Source organism: Vulpes vulpes, chromosome 13 (assembly GCF_048418805.1).
Source record: "Vulpes vulpes isolate BD-2025 chromosome 13, VulVul3, whole genome shotgun sequence".
NCBI lineage: Eukaryota > Metazoa > Chordata > Mammalia > Carnivora > Canidae > Vulpes > Vulpes vulpes.
Genome location: NC_132792.1, coordinates 83,927,576 through 83,950,066, shown reverse-complemented (window position 1 = coordinate 83,950,066; position 22,491 = coordinate 83,927,576). Strand labels below are relative to the sequence as shown.

General features: G+C 40.7%; 1 protein-coding gene across 1 annotated transcript; it reads left to right on the top strand.

Moving 5' to 3' along the window:
* Window positions 1-1,207: 1,207 nt before the first annotated feature.
* On the top strand, window positions 1,208-22,200 carry NAPG (NSF attachment protein gamma). Its single transcript, XM_026005961.2, has 12 exons — window positions 1,208-1,480; window positions 4,516-4,583; window positions 6,740-6,824; window positions 7,764-7,781; window positions 8,421-8,451; window positions 10,049-10,158; window positions 10,272-10,338; window positions 10,630-10,700; window positions 16,069-16,147; window positions 17,940-18,019; window positions 18,584-18,713; window positions 19,749-22,200. Exons 1-12 carry the CDS (start codon window positions 1,425-1,427, stop codon window positions 19,887-19,889), a joined length of 936 nt encoding a protein of 311 aa, XP_025861746.2. The 5' UTR covers window positions 1,208-1,424; the 3' UTR covers window positions 19,890-22,200.
* The last annotated feature ends 291 nt before the right edge of the window (window positions 22,201-22,491 follow it).

Sequence of the window (22,491 nt, the reverse complement as noted above, 5' to 3'; positions counted from 1 at the left end):
ATAGCTTCCACCTCCACCCTCTTGGAACGCTGTGCCCTCATACAGGGAAGCTCAGGCTAGTGATGGGGTGATGATGGGAAGCCTTGGGCATGGATGGCACTTATACCCATGAGACTAAATAAGGAAGTGAGGAAGGATAGATGAGACAGGATCACTAGAGAAAAGGCAGACTACTAGGAACAGATGCAGGTGACTGGTGGATGGGCTGGTGAGGCCAAACGCAAGATCTCTCCTCAATTGCTATTTCCTATTAAACAAGAAATAAAAGCTGGGAGGCAGGCGGGGAGACTGTGTGGGAATTTTGAGGAGAAAGAGGGTGCAAACAGCCATCCAAGTGAATGGGTGAGTAATTTGACAGGAAAACGAAGTCCAGTTGCTCAGCAGCACCAACTATCTCCTTGATGTTTATGACCGTTACAATGAGTAATGCTAGCAGCTAGTTTGATATTTCTCCAGCCACACTTCCTTGCCTAAGAGCAGTTCCAGGGTAGGTGGAGAGTTGGGGGTTCTCCAGACAGGGAGGGCCAAGGAGGCCCAGCTATCAAAGTGCGGCTGATATGAGGGAACACGGGATCTAGGCCGGGTAAAGAGGGACGTGGGAATAAGAGCAGACGGACAGGAAACCGCAGAGCCTTCCCTTCTGCTGAAGGCGAGGGGCTCCTGGCGCCAGGCAGGGTGGGCTGGAGTGGGCACGGTGGAGGGCGCACGGGGCCTGGCGATCCGTAAGGTGCGGCTGCGACCCCGGGAGCGGGCGGCTGAGAGGCTGCACGGGCTCCGCGGGGATCGGGATCTCCGTGATCGCCCATCGAGCCAAGCTTTCATTCCTGCTTGAGCACCGCAGATCTCCCTGAGCCCGTCCTTCCGAGCGCTGACCACGTTTGCGTCGCCCGGTGACTACTGCACAGTGAACAGCACCGACAGTCTGTTTTGTTTCCCGACTGCGGTGCAGGTGCGCGCGGTGCAGGTGGCGCGGAAGGCAGGATGAATGCTCTCCCAGCTATGAACGAGCGTCATCGATTAGACACCGACGTGTTCGCATCAGTGGGAAGCACGGCTCCACGAGCGGGTCTTTTCTGTCTGCTGTACTCCCTGCTGATTTCCTGGTGCCTGGAGCAGTTCCCGGCACATACTAGGTGCTCAATAAATATTTCTTGAATGAACGCAGGAACGAGCCAACCGCCTTCAGCGCCCACTGCGCCTGCGCTACACGCCCTTGGAGCCGGCGAACCCTGACGCTCTGCGCCTGCGCTGTTTGTGCCGGCGCGGCCCCGAGACCCGCTCCCCAGGCTGCTGCGCCGCCTTAGGTTTGAGCCCTCCAGGCCCCTGTAGCAGCTGGGCTGCGGGGCCGTCCCGGCTTGCACTTCGGCGTTCCCACGCCTCCTCAGCCGGGCTCTCGCCTTTCACGTCAGGGCCCGACCTCGGAGATGGCGGCTCAGAAGATAAATGAAGGGCTGGAGCACCTCGCCAAAGCAGAGAAATAGTGAGTGAGAGACACGGCTGGGTCCGTGGCCCACGCCGGCCCGGCGCGGGAGTTGGAGGGGGCGCGTGGAGAGCGAGCGCGGAGGGCGGCGGCTTCCCGGGGCTGCGGCCGGGGGTCCGGGGCGGGGCCCGCTGCCCCTCCGGAAGCGGACTCAGTGCCTGCCGGAAGTCGTCCCCGCTCCCTGCTGGGCTCCCGGCTGCTGCGGGGCTGGATGCTCCGCTGCTCGCTCTGGGCGCTCCGGCCTGGGTGTTCCTTGGGGAGACTGCCCTGTGCCTCGCAGTTTAGCAGCATCCCGGGGCTCTACTTCATAGATGCCCGCAGCACCTGTCCTCTCTCATGCTGACGACCAGAACGGACCCCCCCGGGGCAGAAATCGCCTTGTTGAGAACCGGCGCTCTGAAAGTCTCTCGTGTGCGGAGGGGGCTACGGATGTAGCTGATAATCCGCGGGGGTCCCTTGTCGTGTCCCAGGGGTTCCTGCTTCCCTGCTGATTGCATGTGTTCTCCCAGCTTCTGCCACGGCCACGCTGTAGGCACCCAGCAGATACGCGGGACTGAGCTGAGTCCGCCCAGTTCCCAACACTCCCCTCCTCAGTGTCATTACTGCAACGAATTCGTGTTCGGTAATTGTAGAAAACGAAACATCTACATGGAGTCGAGTACAGAATCTCACTTTACAGAAGAAGAGGAGGTGAGGCCTGGAGAAGCCTTATGATGACTTGTCCAGGGCTGCACCGTTGAAAGATGGCAGCGCCAGCTTTTGAGCAATGGAGAAATTCAAGTCTATAGTTACTGTGTTACTACTTCCTCCCTGTGACTGTGTTCTACTCCTTTTTTTGCAGGAGATGCCCCCAGCAATCTTACTCTTTCTTTCTTTCTTTTTCTTTCTTTCTTTCTTTCTTTCTATTGGGAGCAAACCCAAAAGTATCATTAAAATAGTGCGTTTGATAAAGACCATAATAAAGCGGTCTCAGCTTTGCTTTGGTAGCACAGGAGGAGGAGTTTATTCTATCTGGAAAAATTCAGGAAGATTTCCCAAAGGTGATTTCTAAGCAGGTCCTGGAAAATTAAAAAAAAAAAAATTAAGATTTTATTTATTCATGAGAGACAGAGGCAGAGACACAGAGGTTGAAGCAGGCTCCCTGCTGGGAACCCGATATGGGACTCCATCCCAGGACCCTGGGATCACGCCCTGAGCCAAAGGCAGACACTCAACCATTGAGCCACTCAGTCCCGGAAAATAATTTTTTTTAAACAGAAGGAAAATCCCATGAGAATCTGTATAGGGTTTAGTATGTGCATAGGCTTGAAAATATGCCAGGGGAATAAAGTAGAGTAGTTGCAGTGCCAGGGAATGAGCTAGAGCAGAGAAGTTGGGGCCAGACTGAATGGGCTGCCCCTCTGATGGTCCTGAATGTTAGCTTTTCTGGGGATCATGTAACCAATAGGACCTGGCAAAAGAAATGTGGAGATTGGGGAGGGGAGAGAAAAGTGAGGATTTTGTCACATTCCGGCAGTGTATATCTGACCCAGCCATTGGAGTTATTGAAGTAACCAAAAGAGGTTCTTTATTCAGGAGTTTAGAATTCACAGGCAAGCATACAAGTCATCAGAGTAGAAATAAGATAGTAAATGCTAGAACAGAGGTATGCAGTTATTTCAGGGGGTGTACAAAGTAAGGAAAAAATTAATATCCTCAAGGTGGGGTGAGTGGAAGAGGAGGGAGGGCAGGCAGGAAAGGTGACTTTCCATGACTGGTTAGTAGACTCATGATGAGGGCCTGAATTAAAGTAACAACACAAGAGGCAGCGTTGGAGGGTATCCGTCAAATAGAGGTGGTAAGCTTTACTTACTTGACTGGATATAGAGGGGAAAGCTTGACTCTTAGGTTTCTAAAAAAGAAAATATTGAAAGGGCAGGTCAGGTAAAGACTCAAAACTGATGGTTCTTTGTTTCGGCATGTGAGAAACCAGTAGTGATCCTGTTGTTTTCATAACATCCCAGTCTTTCCAGTTATCTTCCCTGGCTAATTCTCAACCTGTTTTGCTGACTCCCTGTGTTGTTGCTCTGAATATTTGTATTCTGTAGGCTTTCTGCTCACTTTCTAGATCTCCCTGGTGGATTTTAACTGGGCCCTTTGTGTGGTATGTGCCAGTGGCTCCTTGGTTAATACCTCTAGCCTCTCCTGAGCTTCAGCCTCATGAATCCAACTGCTTGCTTGATGCTGTGCTTCAGAGGGTCTCAAGTTTTGATGCACCTTGGGGCTTGTTATACTCTGATTGCTGCTGCCACCCCAGAGTTTCTGGTTCTGTAGGACTGGAGTTTACATTTCTAGCACATTTCTTAGTAATGCTGGTGTGGGGACCATGTGCTGAGAACTTCTGCTGTACTTGGATATTATACAGACATTTTATTTTTTTTTTTCAAGATTTTATTTATTCATTCATGAGAGACACAGAGAGAGGGAGAGAGGCAGAGACACAGGCAGAGGGAGAAGCAGGCTCCACGCAGGGAGCCCGACATCGGACTCGATCCCCGGTCTCCAGGATCCTGCCCTGAGCTGAAGGCAGACACTTAACTGCTGAGCCACCCAGTTGTCCCTTATGCAGACATTTTATTTTTATTTTTATTTTTTAATTGTTTATTTATGATAGTCATATAGAGAGAGAGAGAGGCAGAGACATAGGCAGAGGGAGAAGCAGGCTCCATGCACTGGGAGCCTGACGTGGGACTCGATCCCGGGTCTCCAGGATCACGCCCTGGGCCAAAGGCAGGCGCCAAACCGCTGCGCCACCCAGGGATCCCCTATGCAGACATTTTAAAAGAAGAAAACCGCATCTGTGATAGTGAGAGGGAAAATAGGTTGTTTTTAATTGTAAATAAATTTGGGAAGAAGTGGGCAAGATCGGGATTTTGTACCTCGTGGGTTTTTTGTTTGTTTGTTTTGTTTTTAAATCACCTACAAAGCCATTAAAGCAGGATTCTGACTTCTAAATGTGGTTGCTAACTTCTGTTAAATGTGTCTTTTCATTTTAGCTTGAAAACTGGTTTTTTAAAATGGAAACCAGATTATGACAGTGCTGCTTCTGAATATGGAAAAGCAGGTATGTATAATGATAGCCCTTTGATTCCAATATCTAGTCTTAACGTAGGCTGAAAACTTCATCTTGACAAAAATACTTACACTTAATGCTTTCTATGAGAATTTAATAGTCAGAAAAACCAAACCTGCCCAGGCCCTGGCTTTTTTCCCACTTGTTATTTTCAGATGTGTTGAGGACTGAGAGACCCAGTGACCTGCAGCTCTCTTCTGACAGCAGAGATGGGTAGGGTTGGCAGCACGTAGCTTCAAGCTTTTTGCCTTGTTCATATATATATATATATATTTTAAAGATTTATTTATTTATTCATGATAGACACACACACACACAGAGAGAGAGAGAGAGAGAGAGAGGCAGAGACACAGGCAGAGGGAGGAGCAGGCTCCATGCAGGGAGCCTGATGCGGGACTCAATCCCGGGACTTCAGGATCGCGCCCTGGGCCAAAGGCAGGCGCCAAACCGCTGAGCCACCCAGGGATCCCCTTTGTACATATATTCTTGAACTTCAATCAGTTGCCCACTATTTCCAGGAGTTTTTGCCATATCTCTCTATTATACTTCTATAATGGAATAAAGATTTTTGTTAACTTTTATTTTTTAATTTAGCCATAATCTAGGCAGATCTACAGATCCTGTGTCTGTTTGGCACATGTTTTTTTAAGAACCACACTTTTGGTATAATGCTGATAAATGTGAAGTATTAAGCTATATGACTATTTGAATAAATATTATCTGTATATTAGGTAAAAATGATCTGCAACATGCAACAGAGAGGAAACTTACTAAAAATTTACCATTTAATTATGTAATGACAGCTTTTAGCATATCCACAATTATTTTGGATACAAAGCTTAATGCACTTTTTGAAGTATTCTAAACACATTTGCAGTTGTGTTTCAGCCATAGCCCAGATCACGTTTGTTAGCCTAACTTAGAGACCACCTACATAATGTGCTTTTCATAGACTTTTAGTTTTAGAATATCATCAAAGAATAGTAGAGAAATTGGGTAAATAGAAACTTGGGTAAATGAGTCTTTACCACTTTTATTTAAATCCTGACTATATTCTCTCTGTTGGATGATGTAAATTATTTGTCCTATTTAAAAGGAAAATTATTAAAAGCTCAAATTTCATATGGATTCTATGGACACCTAGTACAAGAACACTTTTGTAACTAGAAGGCACAACATTTTGCAAATTTCTTGAGGGAAATTTATCACAGGTTGGTTTTTATAAGCATCCGAGACCATGAACTGCCTTCACAAATACACATTCAGATCATATTTTCCCATTAAATCATCTTTTATTTTCTTTAAGGGGTTATGCAAAATATATTTAATCAATAGAATACATTTTTTTTAAAAAGCAAAATGTGTAAGTCCAGGGGTGAAAATAGTTCAGTAATTTATTTTGAACATTTTATTAAAGAGAATTTTAACAGTTTGATTTTAACAAATATTTTTTTTTTCAGTATCCTTTTTTTACTTGTTTGTAAACAAGTTTTCCAAAATCTGTAAGATCCTAGTTTTAGGGCCACTCCTTGTTTTGCTCTGATGATGACACTTTTACGACAGTGGAGATGTCATTTTCACAGAAACCTACTAAACAGTGTAAAAGCTTTATTTGAAAGAAATGCATTATTAATGTTATTAATGTTATTAAAGATTATGCCAAAAGGAAGGCATATCGGTCTTCTGTTTCTAAATAATTTGAAAGGTGGAATAAGCTGTAACTAAAGCACTGCTTTTATTAGTAAATGTAAAATTGGCAAAGTAAGATCCTGTCTTTTGTGACAGGACCTGTTGTTTGGGAGTATTGGTTGACTGATGCAGTCTTGGTTTCTCAAAGCTTAGGTGCTGCTATAGAAAGACTTGGTTTTGAGCAGAAATGGCACTGATTTATTGCTAGTAGTCTATAATTTAACAAAACGAAACAAAGCTACACACTTTTGAAAGTAGTGCCAAGTTATTGGTAATCAAAAAAATTGTAAGAAAATTCCTGAGAAAAAAATTAGTGTTGTATACAACTTATGTATTTGATTAAAATAAGGATATTTTCTCATGCTTCCCACATGATGTAGATTTTGGTAATGATTCGTTTGAAGTTTTTTTTAAATAATGGATTAGAAAGTCTTTTTGTTGTTGTTGTTCTATTTCAGCTGTTGCTTTTAAAAATGCCAAACAATTTGAGCAAGCAAAAGATGCCTGCCTGAGAGAAGCTGTTGCCCATGAGAATAATAGGGCGTATCTTTTTCAACCCTTTTCAACCTTCACAAGGAAATTCAACAATGTGATACTTTGGACAGAAACTTATTATTTTCTTTTGTTAGAAGTTTCCTACATGTGTACTACAGTGGTATTAATTTAGAAAATAATTAGAAAAATTCTGCATTTTTAGACTGTGAAAGAGTAGACCGAGACTTTTAATCATAAGGTTCACAGTTTTGCAGAGCTGTATTTGAGAGTTTATGCTGTTGTTTGCGTGATGCCAGTTTTCTTTGGGTTGAAGTGAAGGAAATGTGCAGATGCTGAAGAATGAAACAGTAGCACAGGTATTAGAAGTGTATAAACTGTTCTGTAAAAAAAAATGTTTTTTTAAAGATTTTATTTATTTATTCATGAGAGGCACAGAGAGAGGCAGAGACACAGGCCGAGGGAGAAGCAGGCTCCATGCAGGGAGCCCAATGGGGTACTTAATCCTGGGACTCTGGGATCACGCTCTGAGCTGAAGGCAGAGACTCAACCGCTGAGCCACCCAGGCATCTCTGTTCTATAAATATTTTTAAAACTAAGTCTTTCTTAGTTTTGAAAGTATTTGAAAAAATATTTTTAAGTAGTTTAAAACAAAAAATTTTCCTGAGATATTTTAAAACTAAGTAAAAAATGTCCATTTTATCTCATTTTCAAATTATAGTTGTAATAATTTTGCATTTCAGTGATACTTTTCAGATTAATGGGCGGTGGAAATAGCTTAAGAATCTATGTGGTGTTTTGTTAGTGTTTTGTGAATTATGTAACTGTAAGAGACATCAACAGACATAAGATGATTGCCTCATCTGTTTATAAGATTTGTCTTTTGGAGCCAACTGGGGCAAGTGACATTGTTCTTTTAAATAGTAGATCTTTAAAAACTGCTGACTCGTTTTTTTTTTCCTTAATTTCAACTTTGTTACATCCATTCAGTCTTTTTCATGCTGCCAAGTAAGTAAATATTTTCCATGTTTTCATGTTATTTGGAGATTATATTTTAAATGTTTTTCCATAGGTCAGTAAATTTTTCCTAAGTTATAAATCCATAAATAGTGAATTATTTGTATTGACTTAAATAAAATAATCCTTTCCATTTGTTTCAGTCTTTACCTGACCCTTAGAAACTAAGTCACTCCTAATTAGATATACAGAGTTTACATTCAAATCACCATATATTTTTAAGACCATTTTCTTCAATAGCCTATGAAAAAGCAAGTTAGAATCTCCTCCCCTCCCCCTTCTTGATAGTTAATAGTACTTGTGGAGAGAAACAGTCTTTCTCCTGCTTTTTTAGAGAGTACTTGTTTCAAAACTTGGATTTAGGTTTGTCAGATAAGAAGTCCTTTAACCTTTCTGAGTTTTACTTAATTTTCTATCTACCAAATAAAATCCCTTTAACTCAGATGTCTCTTATTTCCAAGGCATTATTGCCCACAAAAATAAAAAAGAAATGTGTTATTAAAAGCCTAAAGCAATATATAGTGCCTGAGTCAGTTTTAATTGCCATAGCTTCTCATATCTTTGGTTAAAAGTTTTCTCTTCCCCCGTATGTCCTAAGATCTCATCTGAAAAATTGTATTCTCTTTGCAGAGCTTATGAGCAAGCTGGCATGATGTTAAAGGTCAGTAATGTGCCACAACTGTCTTGTAGGTAAAATGAATTAACTACAAGGTGTTAAAGTAGATTCACATGGAAGTGAAAAACTCTCCTAGCTTTAAGGCCAGAGGTGCTAAGATTTCTTATCCCAAGCATTGCTAATTGAACCCAAGGATACATTGTATGCACCTTAAGATAGAGAGTATTAAAGGTGAAATTTAAAAGAATATGTTGGCAGGAACTGGGAACAACAAATTTCTAAGCTTTGCAACCAGGAGAGTGTTGCTAGACAAGAGCTAGATGAGAGACTCCCCTACTTCTGAGAACTTGACATTTTAATGTAAAATTTACAAATATGTGTGTGTGTGTGTGTGTGTGTGTGTGTGTGTGTATATATATATATATATATATATATATATATATATACATTTTTTTTTTTTTTAACTACTCCTGGGTGGTTTCATATCCTATTTGCTCCACAGAAGCCATAGGGTGACTGAGGCACACAAACCACTGACAATAGGCATATTTTCATTTTTTTCTTAATGATTTTGCTGGGCTACAAAAACACGGGGAAGAATATAAATAGTGTAACTTCTAAGAAGGCAGCCCATCCTTTTTTACTTTGTAACTAAATAATAAAAAAATCACATGCAGAAGTCAGTAGGAATGAGACCAGCAAGTTTTATATCCTAAAGAATTTGTCAACTTAGGTGCTGAATAGGCAGACTGAAAACAACCCTTGAATTGTCAGTGTGGAGCCTACTTTAAGATGGTAACCTTATGTAGATAATACCTGTAAACTTTATGTCTAGCTTTTCAGTGATTTTTCTTCCTTTTTTTAAGAAGAGTTTTGATTTGGAGATAATAGATATAAGGACCACAGGATGCTGAGACCTATGATTTCATAGTAAGAAACAGTTAATGTGCTGGTGGCACTCCTCATGAAAGGGGGCTGCAAGCTCAGATGAGCTCAGGATTTGGGCAGTGACTGGGGTGCAGGAGGCAGGACCTGGTGTGGGCGGCAGCAAGGAGTATGGAGAAATGCAGCCACCACCAAGAAGCACCATGCTTACAGGACAGCTGCTGCTCAGCCCCAACCTACCATTGCCTTGTGGGAATGCCAGCCTGCTGATGCCGCAGCTTGTGATCTTTTTCTTAAAGTAGGAAGCTGTAGAATAGAACCTTTGTGAAAGGATCTAACTGGAAACTACTAAAGCAAGATGCACTTGGAAATGAGGTATGGCCCTTGAGCTGCCAGTTCACAGCCTTTGGCATAAGCTTCATAGATAGAAGGGACTCAGTAAATGTGCAAAGAATTATAAATCTTTGAAAACATTTAAGAGCAAATGTTTTGGTTTCTACCATTTGTAGAGTTTTTCTGAAACTCAAAAGTGGTGAGGAGCTCTGTGTAGAAATTCACTGAATACCTTTTTAGTTTGGCTGAATGAAGCTTGATGGGGAAGAGTAACCATGTGAAGGCGTTTCGTCCTAAATATATTTGTTGTTATATATTTTGAGTCATTTATCTTCATGAAATAGGAATAAAATGAATTTCAGATTGCTAATTCTGCATTTAAATTGGTGCATTTACTGATCCATACTGTATCCTTTGCCTGAAGGAGATGCAGAAACTGCCTGAGGCTGTTCAGCTGATTGAGAAAGCCAGCATGATGTACCTAGAAAATGGCACCCCGGACACAGCAGCCATGGCATTGGAGCGAGCTGGAAAGTGAGTGTGGGCACAGGTTTCTGCATAGAAGCCATTGGCTGTTTGTCTTAATAAAATCCTTTGGAAAACAAGTTTTCTCTTTCTCATATAAGTCCAATTTTCTTGTCATATAGGCTTATCGAAAATGTAGATCCAGAAAAGGCTGTGCAATTATATCAACAGACAGCTAATGTGTTTGAAGTAAGTTTGAATTTGATTTTTTTCCTTTAAGTATACTTAGAATGTTTAGATTCATAACATGTAGGAAAATAGAGAAATGCAGTGACTGCTTTTGAAAATTTATCTGTGCTCACAATTGAACTGTGTTTTTTTTATATTAGTTAATAAAATGGATTAGCAGCTTTGGTACTTTTCCCCCCTGCCCACTTTGATCGAGTGCTATTACTTATCTTTCAAATAATTATTAGGAGGAAAAAAAGATTCCTAGGGTAAAGCAGCCAATAAATAGTCTCTTTTCTTTGATTCCTTCAGAATGAGGAACGCTTACGACAGGCAGTTGAATTACTAGGAAAAGCTTCCAGGCTGCTGGTACGAGGCCGCAGGTGAGATTTCCAGAACTGTGTTCTTCTGTGTCCATGTCAACCTTCAGTCCACATGTAGAACTGCTAAGTAACTTGGAGAATTGCTTGGTAAGGTTTTTGGTGTAAGCCACAGGCACACTAGGCTACCTAGCAGAAAGAGTGGTGTAAGAGGGAACATTGAATTAAGTATCAACAGAATTACCGTTTTTCTAAATATGATGCCAAAATGTATCATAAATTATGCTTTTATTGATTAAAACCTGGCTCAGCAGCATGAGAAAGCAGTGTTCTTGATATGTTATTTGGTTGGGTTATAATGTGTTTTTCTTTATACATATCTACATAGGCATAAATAACAAGATACCCAAAGTGCTCACCCATGCAAATCGACAGGTTCGTTGACAGTTAAATAGTGTCATTGAATAGGAAATTTGGCATTTGTTTTTTCATCCTTTAAACATACGACTCAAGGCATAAATAATAATTGGACCCCAGCAAACTTAGAATTCTACTGGATTTTCCTTTGTTTTTTACTTTACCTTAATTTAAGCTTAGTAAACATTTTGTCATTAATAAAATTCTGTTTGCCAAAATGTTGTTTAGTAGTATTTAAGGTAAAAATGCTTAGAAAACTATAGGTCAGAAAAAAAAAAGAAAAAAGAAAAAAGAAAACTATAGGTCTGAAGATAGATCTTTTCATTAAAATTTGCCCATAGTTCCCCAGTGACAGAAAATTTGCCCCTAGTTCCCCCGGGTTATATTTTGGGAAGGAACCAAAAAACAAATGACTAAAGAGTCTATTGACTCCTTTCTGAGATGGAATTAAGCGCTTCCTTCGTGAAGACTACAGATCTGAAATATAATTCAAGCAAGTTTAAAGTAGCATCAGAATAAATTACTATAGAATAATAACTCTTGCGTGTTGTTATTTAGATGGACTATTTTATAGGACCTTCTTTCATTGATTAGGTTTTTTGTTGGTCTAACTGAATAGTATATTAATTTTGTTTTTAAAGATTTTATTCATTCATGAGAGAGACATAGAGAAAGGCAGAGACATAGGCAGAGGGAGAAGCAGGCTTCCTGCAGGGAGCTGATGTGGAACTCAATCCCAGGACCTCAGGATCACACCCTGAGCCAAAGGAGGATGCTCAACCTCTGAGCTACCCGGACATCCCTTAATTTTGTTTTTAATTCTCCTGGCCTCCTAGAAATCCAAACCACTAGAATACTAACTCTGGCAATTCTCAACTTCAAATGATGGTATAGTAAGTTCAGACTAGTCCCTGAAAAGGTTTCTTATAGTAACAGCTGTTTGTGGTGATGGTCCTAGGTGTTGTAGAAGAGCCGAACTGTAAGACAGTACCTAAATTCTGACCCTTTGAGCAGGTCCTCATACTTGTAGAAACAGAGAATGGTGCCCTGGGCTCTACCCATTATAGGGCAGACAGGGACATTGTGGCATACTTTTACCTCTTTTTCTCATCCACTCCCCTGATGTTCTTCCCCCAAGGCCTCCAGTGCGTTCTTAGGGTCCAAGTCCCATTGACCACTGAAAGCCTAAGAAGCAAAGTTGGAAGTAGGGCAGAAAGTTAGCTCCACTCTGTGTAGATGTGGGCTCTCCTTCAGCTTCCCTAGGATCTTTCTGCTTTCACATCTGCTCCCCTTCTGTTTTCCAGACTGAGATTATCTAAAGCTAGGTTCCAGGAGAGTAGCAAAGGGGTTGGGTGGGGGGGCCAGAACCTCCTCAGGGGGGCCGCTGAGCAGCATTTTCCAGCTACGTATGCATGTTCCTCTGGAAAGCTCCACCATGGAGTGGTAGCCACTATCATTCCCTGAAGTATCTGGTTGACGTGTGTAGTGAGAACCATTATTTTAGAACAAGTTTTCTTCACAGTTGTAGAAAGTGGTGTGGAGATGCTGGAAAGAGGGACATTTATAAATCTAGGGCAACTAGTACATCTTTTAATTACTTTGTGAATTTGTTTTATTGCTTTTTGCCTTCCTTTTGAGTAAAAATGCATTGAAAAATGATAGTATTTTACGTTCAAAATAGTGTTTTGAACAAAAATCATGGAAATATTTGTTTAAGTTATAGATTGATATAAAAATTGATTTGAATTTATTCAGGAGTGTTATGGAATTTGATATTTGAAAACGAGTATGAAAAAATTAAAAGCTGTCACAATACTGCCATCAGGAATTTCAGTATAGTGCAGAGTAAGAAAAACCTGGAAGATCTATGCTAATAGAAAGATAACTGGGAGAATTTATGTGATATTTGAATATTTTGAATACATATTGATTATAATCTGAATTGGTGCTACCATTTGTTTAAAAGAACTAGAACAAAAAAAACTAGAACAGTAATTTTATATGTTTATGCAAATAACATCTAATAGAGTATAGCATGCAATTTTAAATTTTATGCTTATTACATTTAGATAATATGCTTATATTTTTACATTAATGTGATTTTGTAATATTTAATCCTAACTTAACAATAGTTTATATTTTAGGATGGCAAAATTAAATATTTAATATATTTGTATTAGTCCTCTGCTCCTCCCTCTTTTCTGGAGAGCCATAATTAGAAGTGAGTCAGAGTTAATTTGGGTTGCATCTGTGAGGCCTTAAATCACGGCAGTTGCCAGTGTTCCCTCCCTGAAAAGGCCTTTCCAGTTGTTCTGACTTTGCAGGGAAAGGTATGATCCTGTGCCTTCCAGAGAAATTCTGAGGCAGCTGAGCTGGTTGGCACCCCTATGTGGTTGGCTCTCTGAACCAAATCCAGAATGCTTTCCAGAGTTTTGTCATGATTCCTAACAAGGAGGAGAACCCGATTTCTGTATCAGTTAACCACCCGTACCCCACCTGACTCCGCACTTCCAAGGGTCTCTCTTAGGCTCTTACCAGTTGACTGAGACACTCACTGGATTCTAAACTCAGGGAGGCCTGGGTGTGTCTATGTGGAGTAGATACCGGTTAAGCATAATCACTAGGTTTCTGTCTTGCATAACTTTGTCCTGTCCGTTGTGATGCCAAGTTATTGGGGTCATGATAATGAATCGTTCGAAAAGTTTTGTAAGTAGTTAAAAATATGTCGTGGACTTCAGGAAGCAGTTGGTGCCAAAGGAGGAGTTCTGCGTCATGGTGAGGGAGAATGCCATTGAAAGCTGGATTGAGTGAAGTCCTATGACAATTTCTTGTCATATGCACATAACTTTTGTGGCATTTTATTTTATTTTTGAATTTCAGGAAGATAATTTATTCTCTTTCAGCAAAACCAAGTGTATTTTATTTTGTTAGGAGTATTAAGGATTAACTTTGGGTTTCATTTTAACTTACGAATAATTTCCTGATATATTTGAAAACAATTGGCTTTATATATCAATTTCATGGCTTTTTAGCCAAGTAGATCAGTTTTTTTTATTACATATGAATATACAGTATTTCTCTTAGATGGCTGTTTTGCTAGTTCTCTGTTTTATTAGCACACGGAAATGCTGTTTTTATGCCAAGGAAGTAAGTCATGTGGGAAGAATGCAGCCTTAATAGTTAAATATGTGAAAAACTTAAAACATTCAGATTCCTACTAGAATGATATAATCTGGATGGTCACCAAATGTTCTGATGTAATGTTTTTTATAAAATAGGATCTGGGATAAGCTCAAAGTCATAATTACAAATGATACAGATATATGTAATCCCCCATATTAATTTGCTTTTCTATATGACAAATAGCCACAAACCTAGCAGCTTAAAATAGCACGTACTCACTGTCTCACAGCTCTGTGGGTTAGATAGAAGTACAGGCCCAGTATAGCTGAGTCCTGTGCTCAGAATCTCACTAGGCTGGAATCAGGTTCCCCATATGGCTGCGATCTCATTCCAGGCCTACTGGTTGTCGGCAGGATTCCTTTCCCTGCAGCTGTAGGATGCACACCCATGTTTTCTTGTCAGCTGTTGGCTAGAGTCAGTTCTGCGACTTACAGGTGCCTGTAGTTCCTTGGCATGTACCCTCTAGATGGTTTACAAGATGGTGTAGTTAGCTGCTGCTTCAAAGTTAATAAGAGTACGTCTCTTGACTTTCAACCTCTGACCTTTCAAGAGCTCATATGATTAGGTCAGGCTCATCTGGACAATCTTTTCTGCATCAAAATCAGTTGATTAGTATCCTTACAGGAGTGAGTTCCATCATATTAAGAGGTTGTGCCCACATTCAAGGGGAAACTGTACAAGGAGTGTATATGAGGAGAAAAGGTCTTGGGGAATAATCTTACAGTTCTGCTACCATGCCCAACATATAAACTGGCTTTGTTCCCAAAATTTAGCAAATTGATCTTTGGAAATTCAGAATTGCATTTCTCCAATGAATCTTATTGAATGAAGTAAGGTGTGAGGGCACAGCCCACAAAAATTCAGTTTAATTCACATGAGTTAAATCAAGCCGTAGTGTGCGCATACATGTGTGTGTGCACATGCATGGAGATCTTTTTAAAAGGTAATTGTTAACATACAAAAAAGTGTAGTGTAATGTTTTTATATTTTGGGCTATGAAATAGCTCTTTCCCACTGCATCCTAATAGTGCAGACTGCTTGCCATTTTCACTTTCGGGGTGAGGGAGATGGGCAAGGTATGTACACTTCCTTTAGACATAGGTTAGATGCCAGGAAGAGAGTCTCAGGACAGGGGCATGATAAGCTTGTAAAAGCAGTAAGGAGCTGCTTAGGGTGTGCTGGGATTGAGGCTGTGGCATGGGAAGGGAGAGGACCTTGGAGGATTGGTGAAATGGTATTCAAGATGCTTTCTTCTTCATCTTGCCATCTGAGTAGGATGGAAAAAAAGGAGAATGGGTGACAGTTCTTTGAAACAGGTGAATGTCAAGGATGAAAGGTGGCAGGAAGGATGTTTTCTGTGGCCCACTGAGGCAGCAGTGGAGAGTGGCAGTGAGGACGGAGTGGGGAAGGAATTCTCCAGCAGGCAGTGCCTCTGGGATGTCTAGATGGCTTTAGAGGAAGGAAAGAACTCTGGGATGATTAAATTGGGAGTTGTCTAATACTTTTCACAAAACTTCACAGAGCAGTTTATTGAATTGGATTGATGCTCATTAATGGATGATCTTTACCAGACTTAAACTACTCTATTTGAAATAACCTGTCCTTAAGTTCTGCTTTTTGTCTGTCTGCTTGATGCACGAACAGATGAACAGTTTAAAAGGTAAGCCAGACACATGTGTAGAGCTCATGGAAATTGGGTTGTGGAGCAGTTGCTAAAAATACCTGAAACCTTCTTACTTTTGCTAAAATCTGTAATACCAAGCACAACAGTGATCTCTGCTTTAGATCATTTAGAGCTGTCTTATTTGACATTTCTTTGTTTTGTCCTTAGGTTTGATGAGGCAGCACTTTCTATTCAGAAAGAAAAAAATATTTATAAGGAGATTGAAAATTACCCAACTTGTTATAAGGTATGTTTTGAAAGTGTTTATTTTTGGCTTTACATTGGTTGATTTTTCATATTGGTGCAACTATATAAGACTGGATTCCTTGGATATTTTAAAAAATAATTTTGGCCAAGATGGAGTAAGCCCACTATAGTCTATCTTTCCTGCTGATTACAACAAAAACTTCAGGACAAATTGAAAAACTTCTGGACTGTGAAAAATAATAGCAGGAGGAGGGAGCACTTGGAGAAGCAGCCAGTAAGGGAGTGGGTTGCCAGCGTTCTCCCTGTTTCTCTTGCGCCTTGCCTGAGAGAAGCCCTCAGTCATGGAGCTGGGCAGCAGAGGTTCCACCAGCTAAAATACCCAAGGAATCCATCTAGCCAAAGTTTCTAACTGGAGAGATGGGGAAAAGCAGCCCCATTTTTTTCCTCTTGTTTTTCCCTTGACTTTACTCTGAAGGTAAGCTTTAGTCAGGACCAGAGCAGCGGCTGTGACGGTGGTGCAGGCAGATAAAACACCCCAAGAGGCTTAATAGTCTCTTTGTTCAGAGGAGCTAAGACAATGAGCTAAGAGCAAGGAGAAAAGCCCAGGAAAGAGGAAAAGGGAATCCCCTCAGTGTGGGTGTGAGCAAGTGCCCACATGAGTCCTGGGTTTAGTCTCCAGCTCTGTGTCTGGTGGACAGACGTGGAGCAGCAGAGCATAGGCCTCGAGAGCTATAGTAAGATTTGGTCACCAACCAGGACTCGCAGCACCTGGCAAAGCTCTTGTGTGGGGCTGAGCTGCAGCAGTGGGGCAGGGGCACTGAAGACTATAGTTGCTGCCCACTAAGTGCAGACAGAACAGGCATCCAAGCCCAACTGCTGGGTCACCTGCTGGAAATCTCACTCTCCTGAGAATTATAGGATAGTCTGTGCAGCAAAGCACCACAGTGTCCAGGATATAGTCTCAAAGCACTCAACATTAGGAAGTCAGGAAAATAGGACCAGTTCCCAAGAGAAGACAACCAGGGAAACCCAGAGATGTCGCCCAGCTGCGGGAATTACCAGGTCATGACTGCAAAGTAGCTATTTTAACTATTCCATGGGATATAAAGGTAAATAGATGAATGGACAAAAGGATTGTGTTTTTGTTTTATTTTAGATTGAAACTACAATAGAATTTTGGAACTGAAAAAAGCAAATGTCTACAGTAAAATACTGGATTAAAGTTAATCTGATGATGGAGATGTTAAAAAGATTCAGCAAACTTAAGGATAGATCAATAAAAGCCATCTGAAAAAGAAAAAAGATTGAAAAACACGTTATGAAGAGCTGTTTGCCAATAAGATTTTATTAGTCACATCTTCGGTCTTGCTAATGCCTTTGTGGCTTATAAATAGTTTTGTTCCTATCATCTAAAGTTTTTTCATTCATTAACCATTTTCCTAGTATTTCTTTAAGAATTCCAAAGTGTTGTGGCGTCATGGGTTCCACTTCAAGATTTCCCTTTTCAAGATTAAACCTATATAGATATTTAAGAGACATTTTCTTTACAGTGTATGGTGGTCGTGCTCTAAGTTGTGTTATTCAGTGTGATCCTCAGACCACCTAGGCTTGCCTTGGACCCCCTAACTTAGCCTTCACGTAACAGGACCCTGAGTAGTTTGAGATGTACCATGGCAGGGCATTTTCCCTCACGTGTCCCGTGGAAGTTACTAAGAATTTATAAATCTCTGTACACAAACCAGGACTGTAAAGTTCAATTCTAGACCTCAAGAAATTGACTTTACTAACAAGTTTGGTGTAACTTTGGACCATAATCACCTCTTTTGTTTTAGAAAACAATTGCTCAAGTCTTAGTTCACCTCCACAGAAACGACTACGTGGCTGCAGAGAGGTGTGTCAGGGAGAGCTACAGGTAAGATGCTGGCAGCTCTATCTTGCAGTGTAAAATTTCTATTTCCCGATGGGAGATCACTGTTTAGACAGCTGTTCTTGGCCATGAAGCTATTTTTGGTGTTGTAAAAAATTTTATAGTGAAAAAAAATTTCGTAGTGGTAGGTAGACTTACCTGCCAATTCAGCAGGATTTTTTTTTTTTTTTTTTACAAGTTGTGATCTTTCATGTTTTCCTCCTGGGGATTTCATGGGAGTGAATGACCAGAATGATTTTGTTCCATTTGTCTTCTGAGACAACAACAAAAAGAGTAAAGAAATGTTCTCAGATTGCATGTTACGGGAAGATAATTTCCTTTTGGAGGTAGTTACAGTGAGTGGTCTCAATCTGCGCATGTTTGCAAGCCACCCATTTCCTGAGGTGGAATCCCTTGCTCTTCTGGGGCCTGTGCGCTGTGGGACGTCTGGAGTATTCCAGGCCTCTTTCTACCTGTTAACAAAAATGTCTCCAGATATTGCCAAACATCTGGGAGGGGGGCAGAACCCCCTGAGGGCAGGTGGAGGGGTGTGACTCGTGCTTGCTGTAGCATTCCAGGGTTCAGTGGGAGTGAAGACTGTGCTGCCCTGGAACAGCTTCTTGAAGGCTATGACCAACAAGACCAAGACCAAGTATCTGACGTCTGCAACTCGCCACTTTTCAAGTACATGGATAATGATGTAAGTGGCCTTTATTTCTTTTTTCTTGAAAGGTAGAGGTAGATATTATTTTTCTCCTATGGGCTTGTGAGATTTCCCCCTCTATTTTATACCTCCAGCCACTGCTTACGGAGGAATGTGGCATTGGCACTGAATTTCACTGTATTCTTAGACTGTTTAGGTGTCAACCATGTGGGTTTACAGCCTTTTATCTAGCCATCTGATGGTGTTGAGTATGTATACTTTTTAATTCGGCTCCATTTCTCTGCCTTTCCTACCACCTTTTGATCTCTGTAAGGTGCTTAGTTTAAGTTTCCTTTAGGCTTCACTTTCTGAAAGAGGCTCATCAGGTAGTGGCCTTTGTAATTTGATACACTTCTCGGAAGCCTACTTCTTTGACAGCTGGTTATGTGAGGCTGGTTACTAATGAACTCTGTGAGCCTCCATTAACTCATCCGTAAGAAGGGAGCAGCTGGTCCTTGTCTAGCCAGCCTGTCTTGCAGAATAGATTGGTCTGCATGTGAGAAATGGCCTCACACAGTGTTGTATACAGAACGTGAGCTGTGACTGTGGCTTTCCCTTTTTAGTAGATTTCTGAGCCCATGTTCATTTGATTTGGTATCAGATCAGCTTGAGACCTTTCTTTTTGGTAATGATGTGGATAGAGGAATCCATTTTTTTCCCTAGGTAAAGTCTTATATAGGCTTTTATAAGTTTATTAAGACTTTGTCCCCAGCTTAACTCTTCATTTACTCAACAGATCTTTATTTTGTAGGTACTGCAAGTATTACTTAACTGAGTGTGTCCCAATTATCTCAGATTCCTAAGTGTGGCATATAACTGATGACCAGTTGTGTACCTGTCATGTCACGGTCATGAGCCATCTGATGGCAGTGCGCTGTTGAATTTTTTGTGGTGGTTTTTTACGTTTTAATGGTAGTATTGGTTTCCCTGAGGTAGAAAATTAAGATCTCTCTTATAGATAGCTACAGTTGACACATGGCATATTGAGATTCCTGTTGTCCAGCTTCTGAGAACATGCTTTGTCATTGACAGTATGCTAAGCTGGGCCTGAGTTTGGTGGTTCCCGGAGGGGGAATCAAGAAGAAACCTGCGGCGCCACAGGCTAAATCTGAAGGTGCCACCGCCCCCACCACTGAGGAAGATGAAGATGAGTATGCAGGAGGCCTGTGCTAGGATCTTGCTGTGCTGCAGAAAGGAAGAACAAAATCCTGACATGCCATTCATGAACTTGGACCTTGTCTGAGGGGATCCAGATTGCATTGCAGTCATGGCTTTGAAAATGCTAATAGATTCATGTTTAGTCATCATTTCCCTAAGTCACCCATCATACCCACTACCTGAAAACACTTTTTTTTCTTTCCATAACAGCCTTTCTAAGACACCATCAGGAATTAATAGAAAAAATGTACTGTGACATTTTAACACAGTTGATTTTTAAACTTGCAAGCTACAAACTGTTCTAAACAAAAGGGACAATAGGCATAGAAATTCTTTTCTGTTGGGCTTTTGTGATTTATTGTTAGAGAATTTCCCTTTCGTTTTATTTAATAATTGCTGCTAAAAGTGAAGTTTACTGAGTTAAAGTAGTATTTCAAACTTTTGAAAAGGAAGTTTATCCCCAGTGATATTAGATACATTTGAATTATTAAATCTTCAAATCTTTTCAGAGGCACGATTGGGACAGGATGCTGTTTTGAGCCTTGCAATACTGTTTAGCCCAATAAAAGATAGGTTTAAAGTCTTATATGTACATTGAAAGTTTTTACGGTATATTCAACTCCTTAATGAAATACATTTTTGTACCTAAATAAACACACCAGTGACTGTCCCCAAATCCATTTGGTTCTTGACTAAATGGAAACTAATGACTGTTTTTATGCATTCTAAGAGGGGATGTTCCCATCAACCTAGAATATAGACATTTCTTCCCTCCAAAATAATTTCTGATTCATTTAGAGTTGCAGCAGGACAGTAACTGGACATGGAAAATGCTGTGTACCATTAACATTTAGCTGAAAGGGAAGAATTGTTTCTGAAGTACTTCTTTTTAGAGGACTGTGCTGCCAATATTTTAGTCCTTGTAGGTACTCCTAAAAGGTTATTTTTGAAGCATTCCTTGTTCACCTGTATGGTTTGGCCCTATCTCCAAATCTGTTAATTGAAGAGAGGTGCCAGTCAGCAGCAGCATGCATTCTGTAGGCACTTGCCACCCAGAGTGGTTTCCTGCTCTGGGAAACCATAGAACAAAGAACAAAATCCTGACATGCCATTCATGGGCTTAGACCTTGTCTGAGGGTATCAAGATTTTATTGCAGTCATGGTTTTGAAAATGCTAATAGAGATTCATGAAGCCATGAATCTCCATGAGCCAGCCTTATATGAGTCCAGTGTGTGTAGTTTGCTGCTCCTGGAGACACCAAGGCTCATTATGATGAGTGGTTTTAGCCATAGTTGTTTCCAGGGGAGGGGAGGGCTTAACTGGTTGGCAGGTGCACTTGTGTGGCAGGTGCACTTAAATGGGTGGTGGGAGGGTAGAAATCTTTATTGAAGATCTGATTTAAGACTCTAGCAAATTTAATGTTTTGATTCCTCGAGTTACCTGCATAGTTCTGCAGGTAGCAGCTCATGTTCAATAATTGTATGGAGGTTAACTTGGGACAGCCTCAGTGAGGCTGCATTTAGAGACATTTGTACTGGATGGTGGCACACTAATACTTCCAAGATCCTGCCATTGCTGCTGTGCCCTTTAGATCCATTCGGAAACTTCAGGAATCTTGTATTAATGGTCATGTGAGTTAAACAGCTATCTGTCTAAACAGATTTGGCAGCACTTAAAAGGTATTTTAGACCATTTGTTTACAGACTATATTACTTATTGCAGCGTTGGAAAAGTTCTTAACTTTTACATATTAAAAATGAGGAGTGCTTGATTCAGTGCATTCTGTTTTAGCGGGGTAGCTGACCCTTAACAACATTAAAGACTCTATTTTAAGTGCAGCCTCTTCCCCCCTCCCTGCCCACATTTAGGAACTAACATGTAGGACTTGGGGGTATTTCTTTGATGTCAGGGTTGATGTGTGGTGTCCGGGAAAGAGCCCTTGTTTCATCTTCATGCATTTTATTTTTCCACGTACAGAAGTCTTTATCCTGAGAGTGTGGTCAAAAGCAGGAAACGTGTTTACAACAGGAAAAACATTTCCAGAACTCATTTTATCCCTTTTACCAAAGTGGAAGTCTGCATGAATATGCTCAGAATTGAATACTCAGTGTTATTATATTGTAAGTGAAGTCAATCTAGAAATATATTTAATATATAGAATTTATTTGTACATATGCAGAATATTATGGTATTTGTGTATGGAATCTGTGCTTCCTATTTTTTTCCAGTTCTTTGATGAGTAAATATTAAATGTATTGTTATGGAAATATAGATTATTGCTTCTATGGGAAGATAATTATGAAAATAAAATCTGAAACTGTGTAAGTATGACTATTACTATTACCCATTTTGCTTTGCTTATTTCTGTTTTTCCAGGGACACATTCTTAGTTATTTATGTGATTTCAGCTCTGTTCTACAAGGGTGGTATTTTGTTCTCTTAAATTGTGTATTCTGTTCTTTGGGAGTCAGCTAAGTACCTTTAGGAGTTACTTGAAACTGTTTGAGCTTTTTAAGATACTGATCACCCAGTTACTATACCGTACTATCTGCTACTTGGTGAGATGAAAGACTATACTAATCTTTCAAGAGAGTAATTCTCTCATTAAGGGAGGCA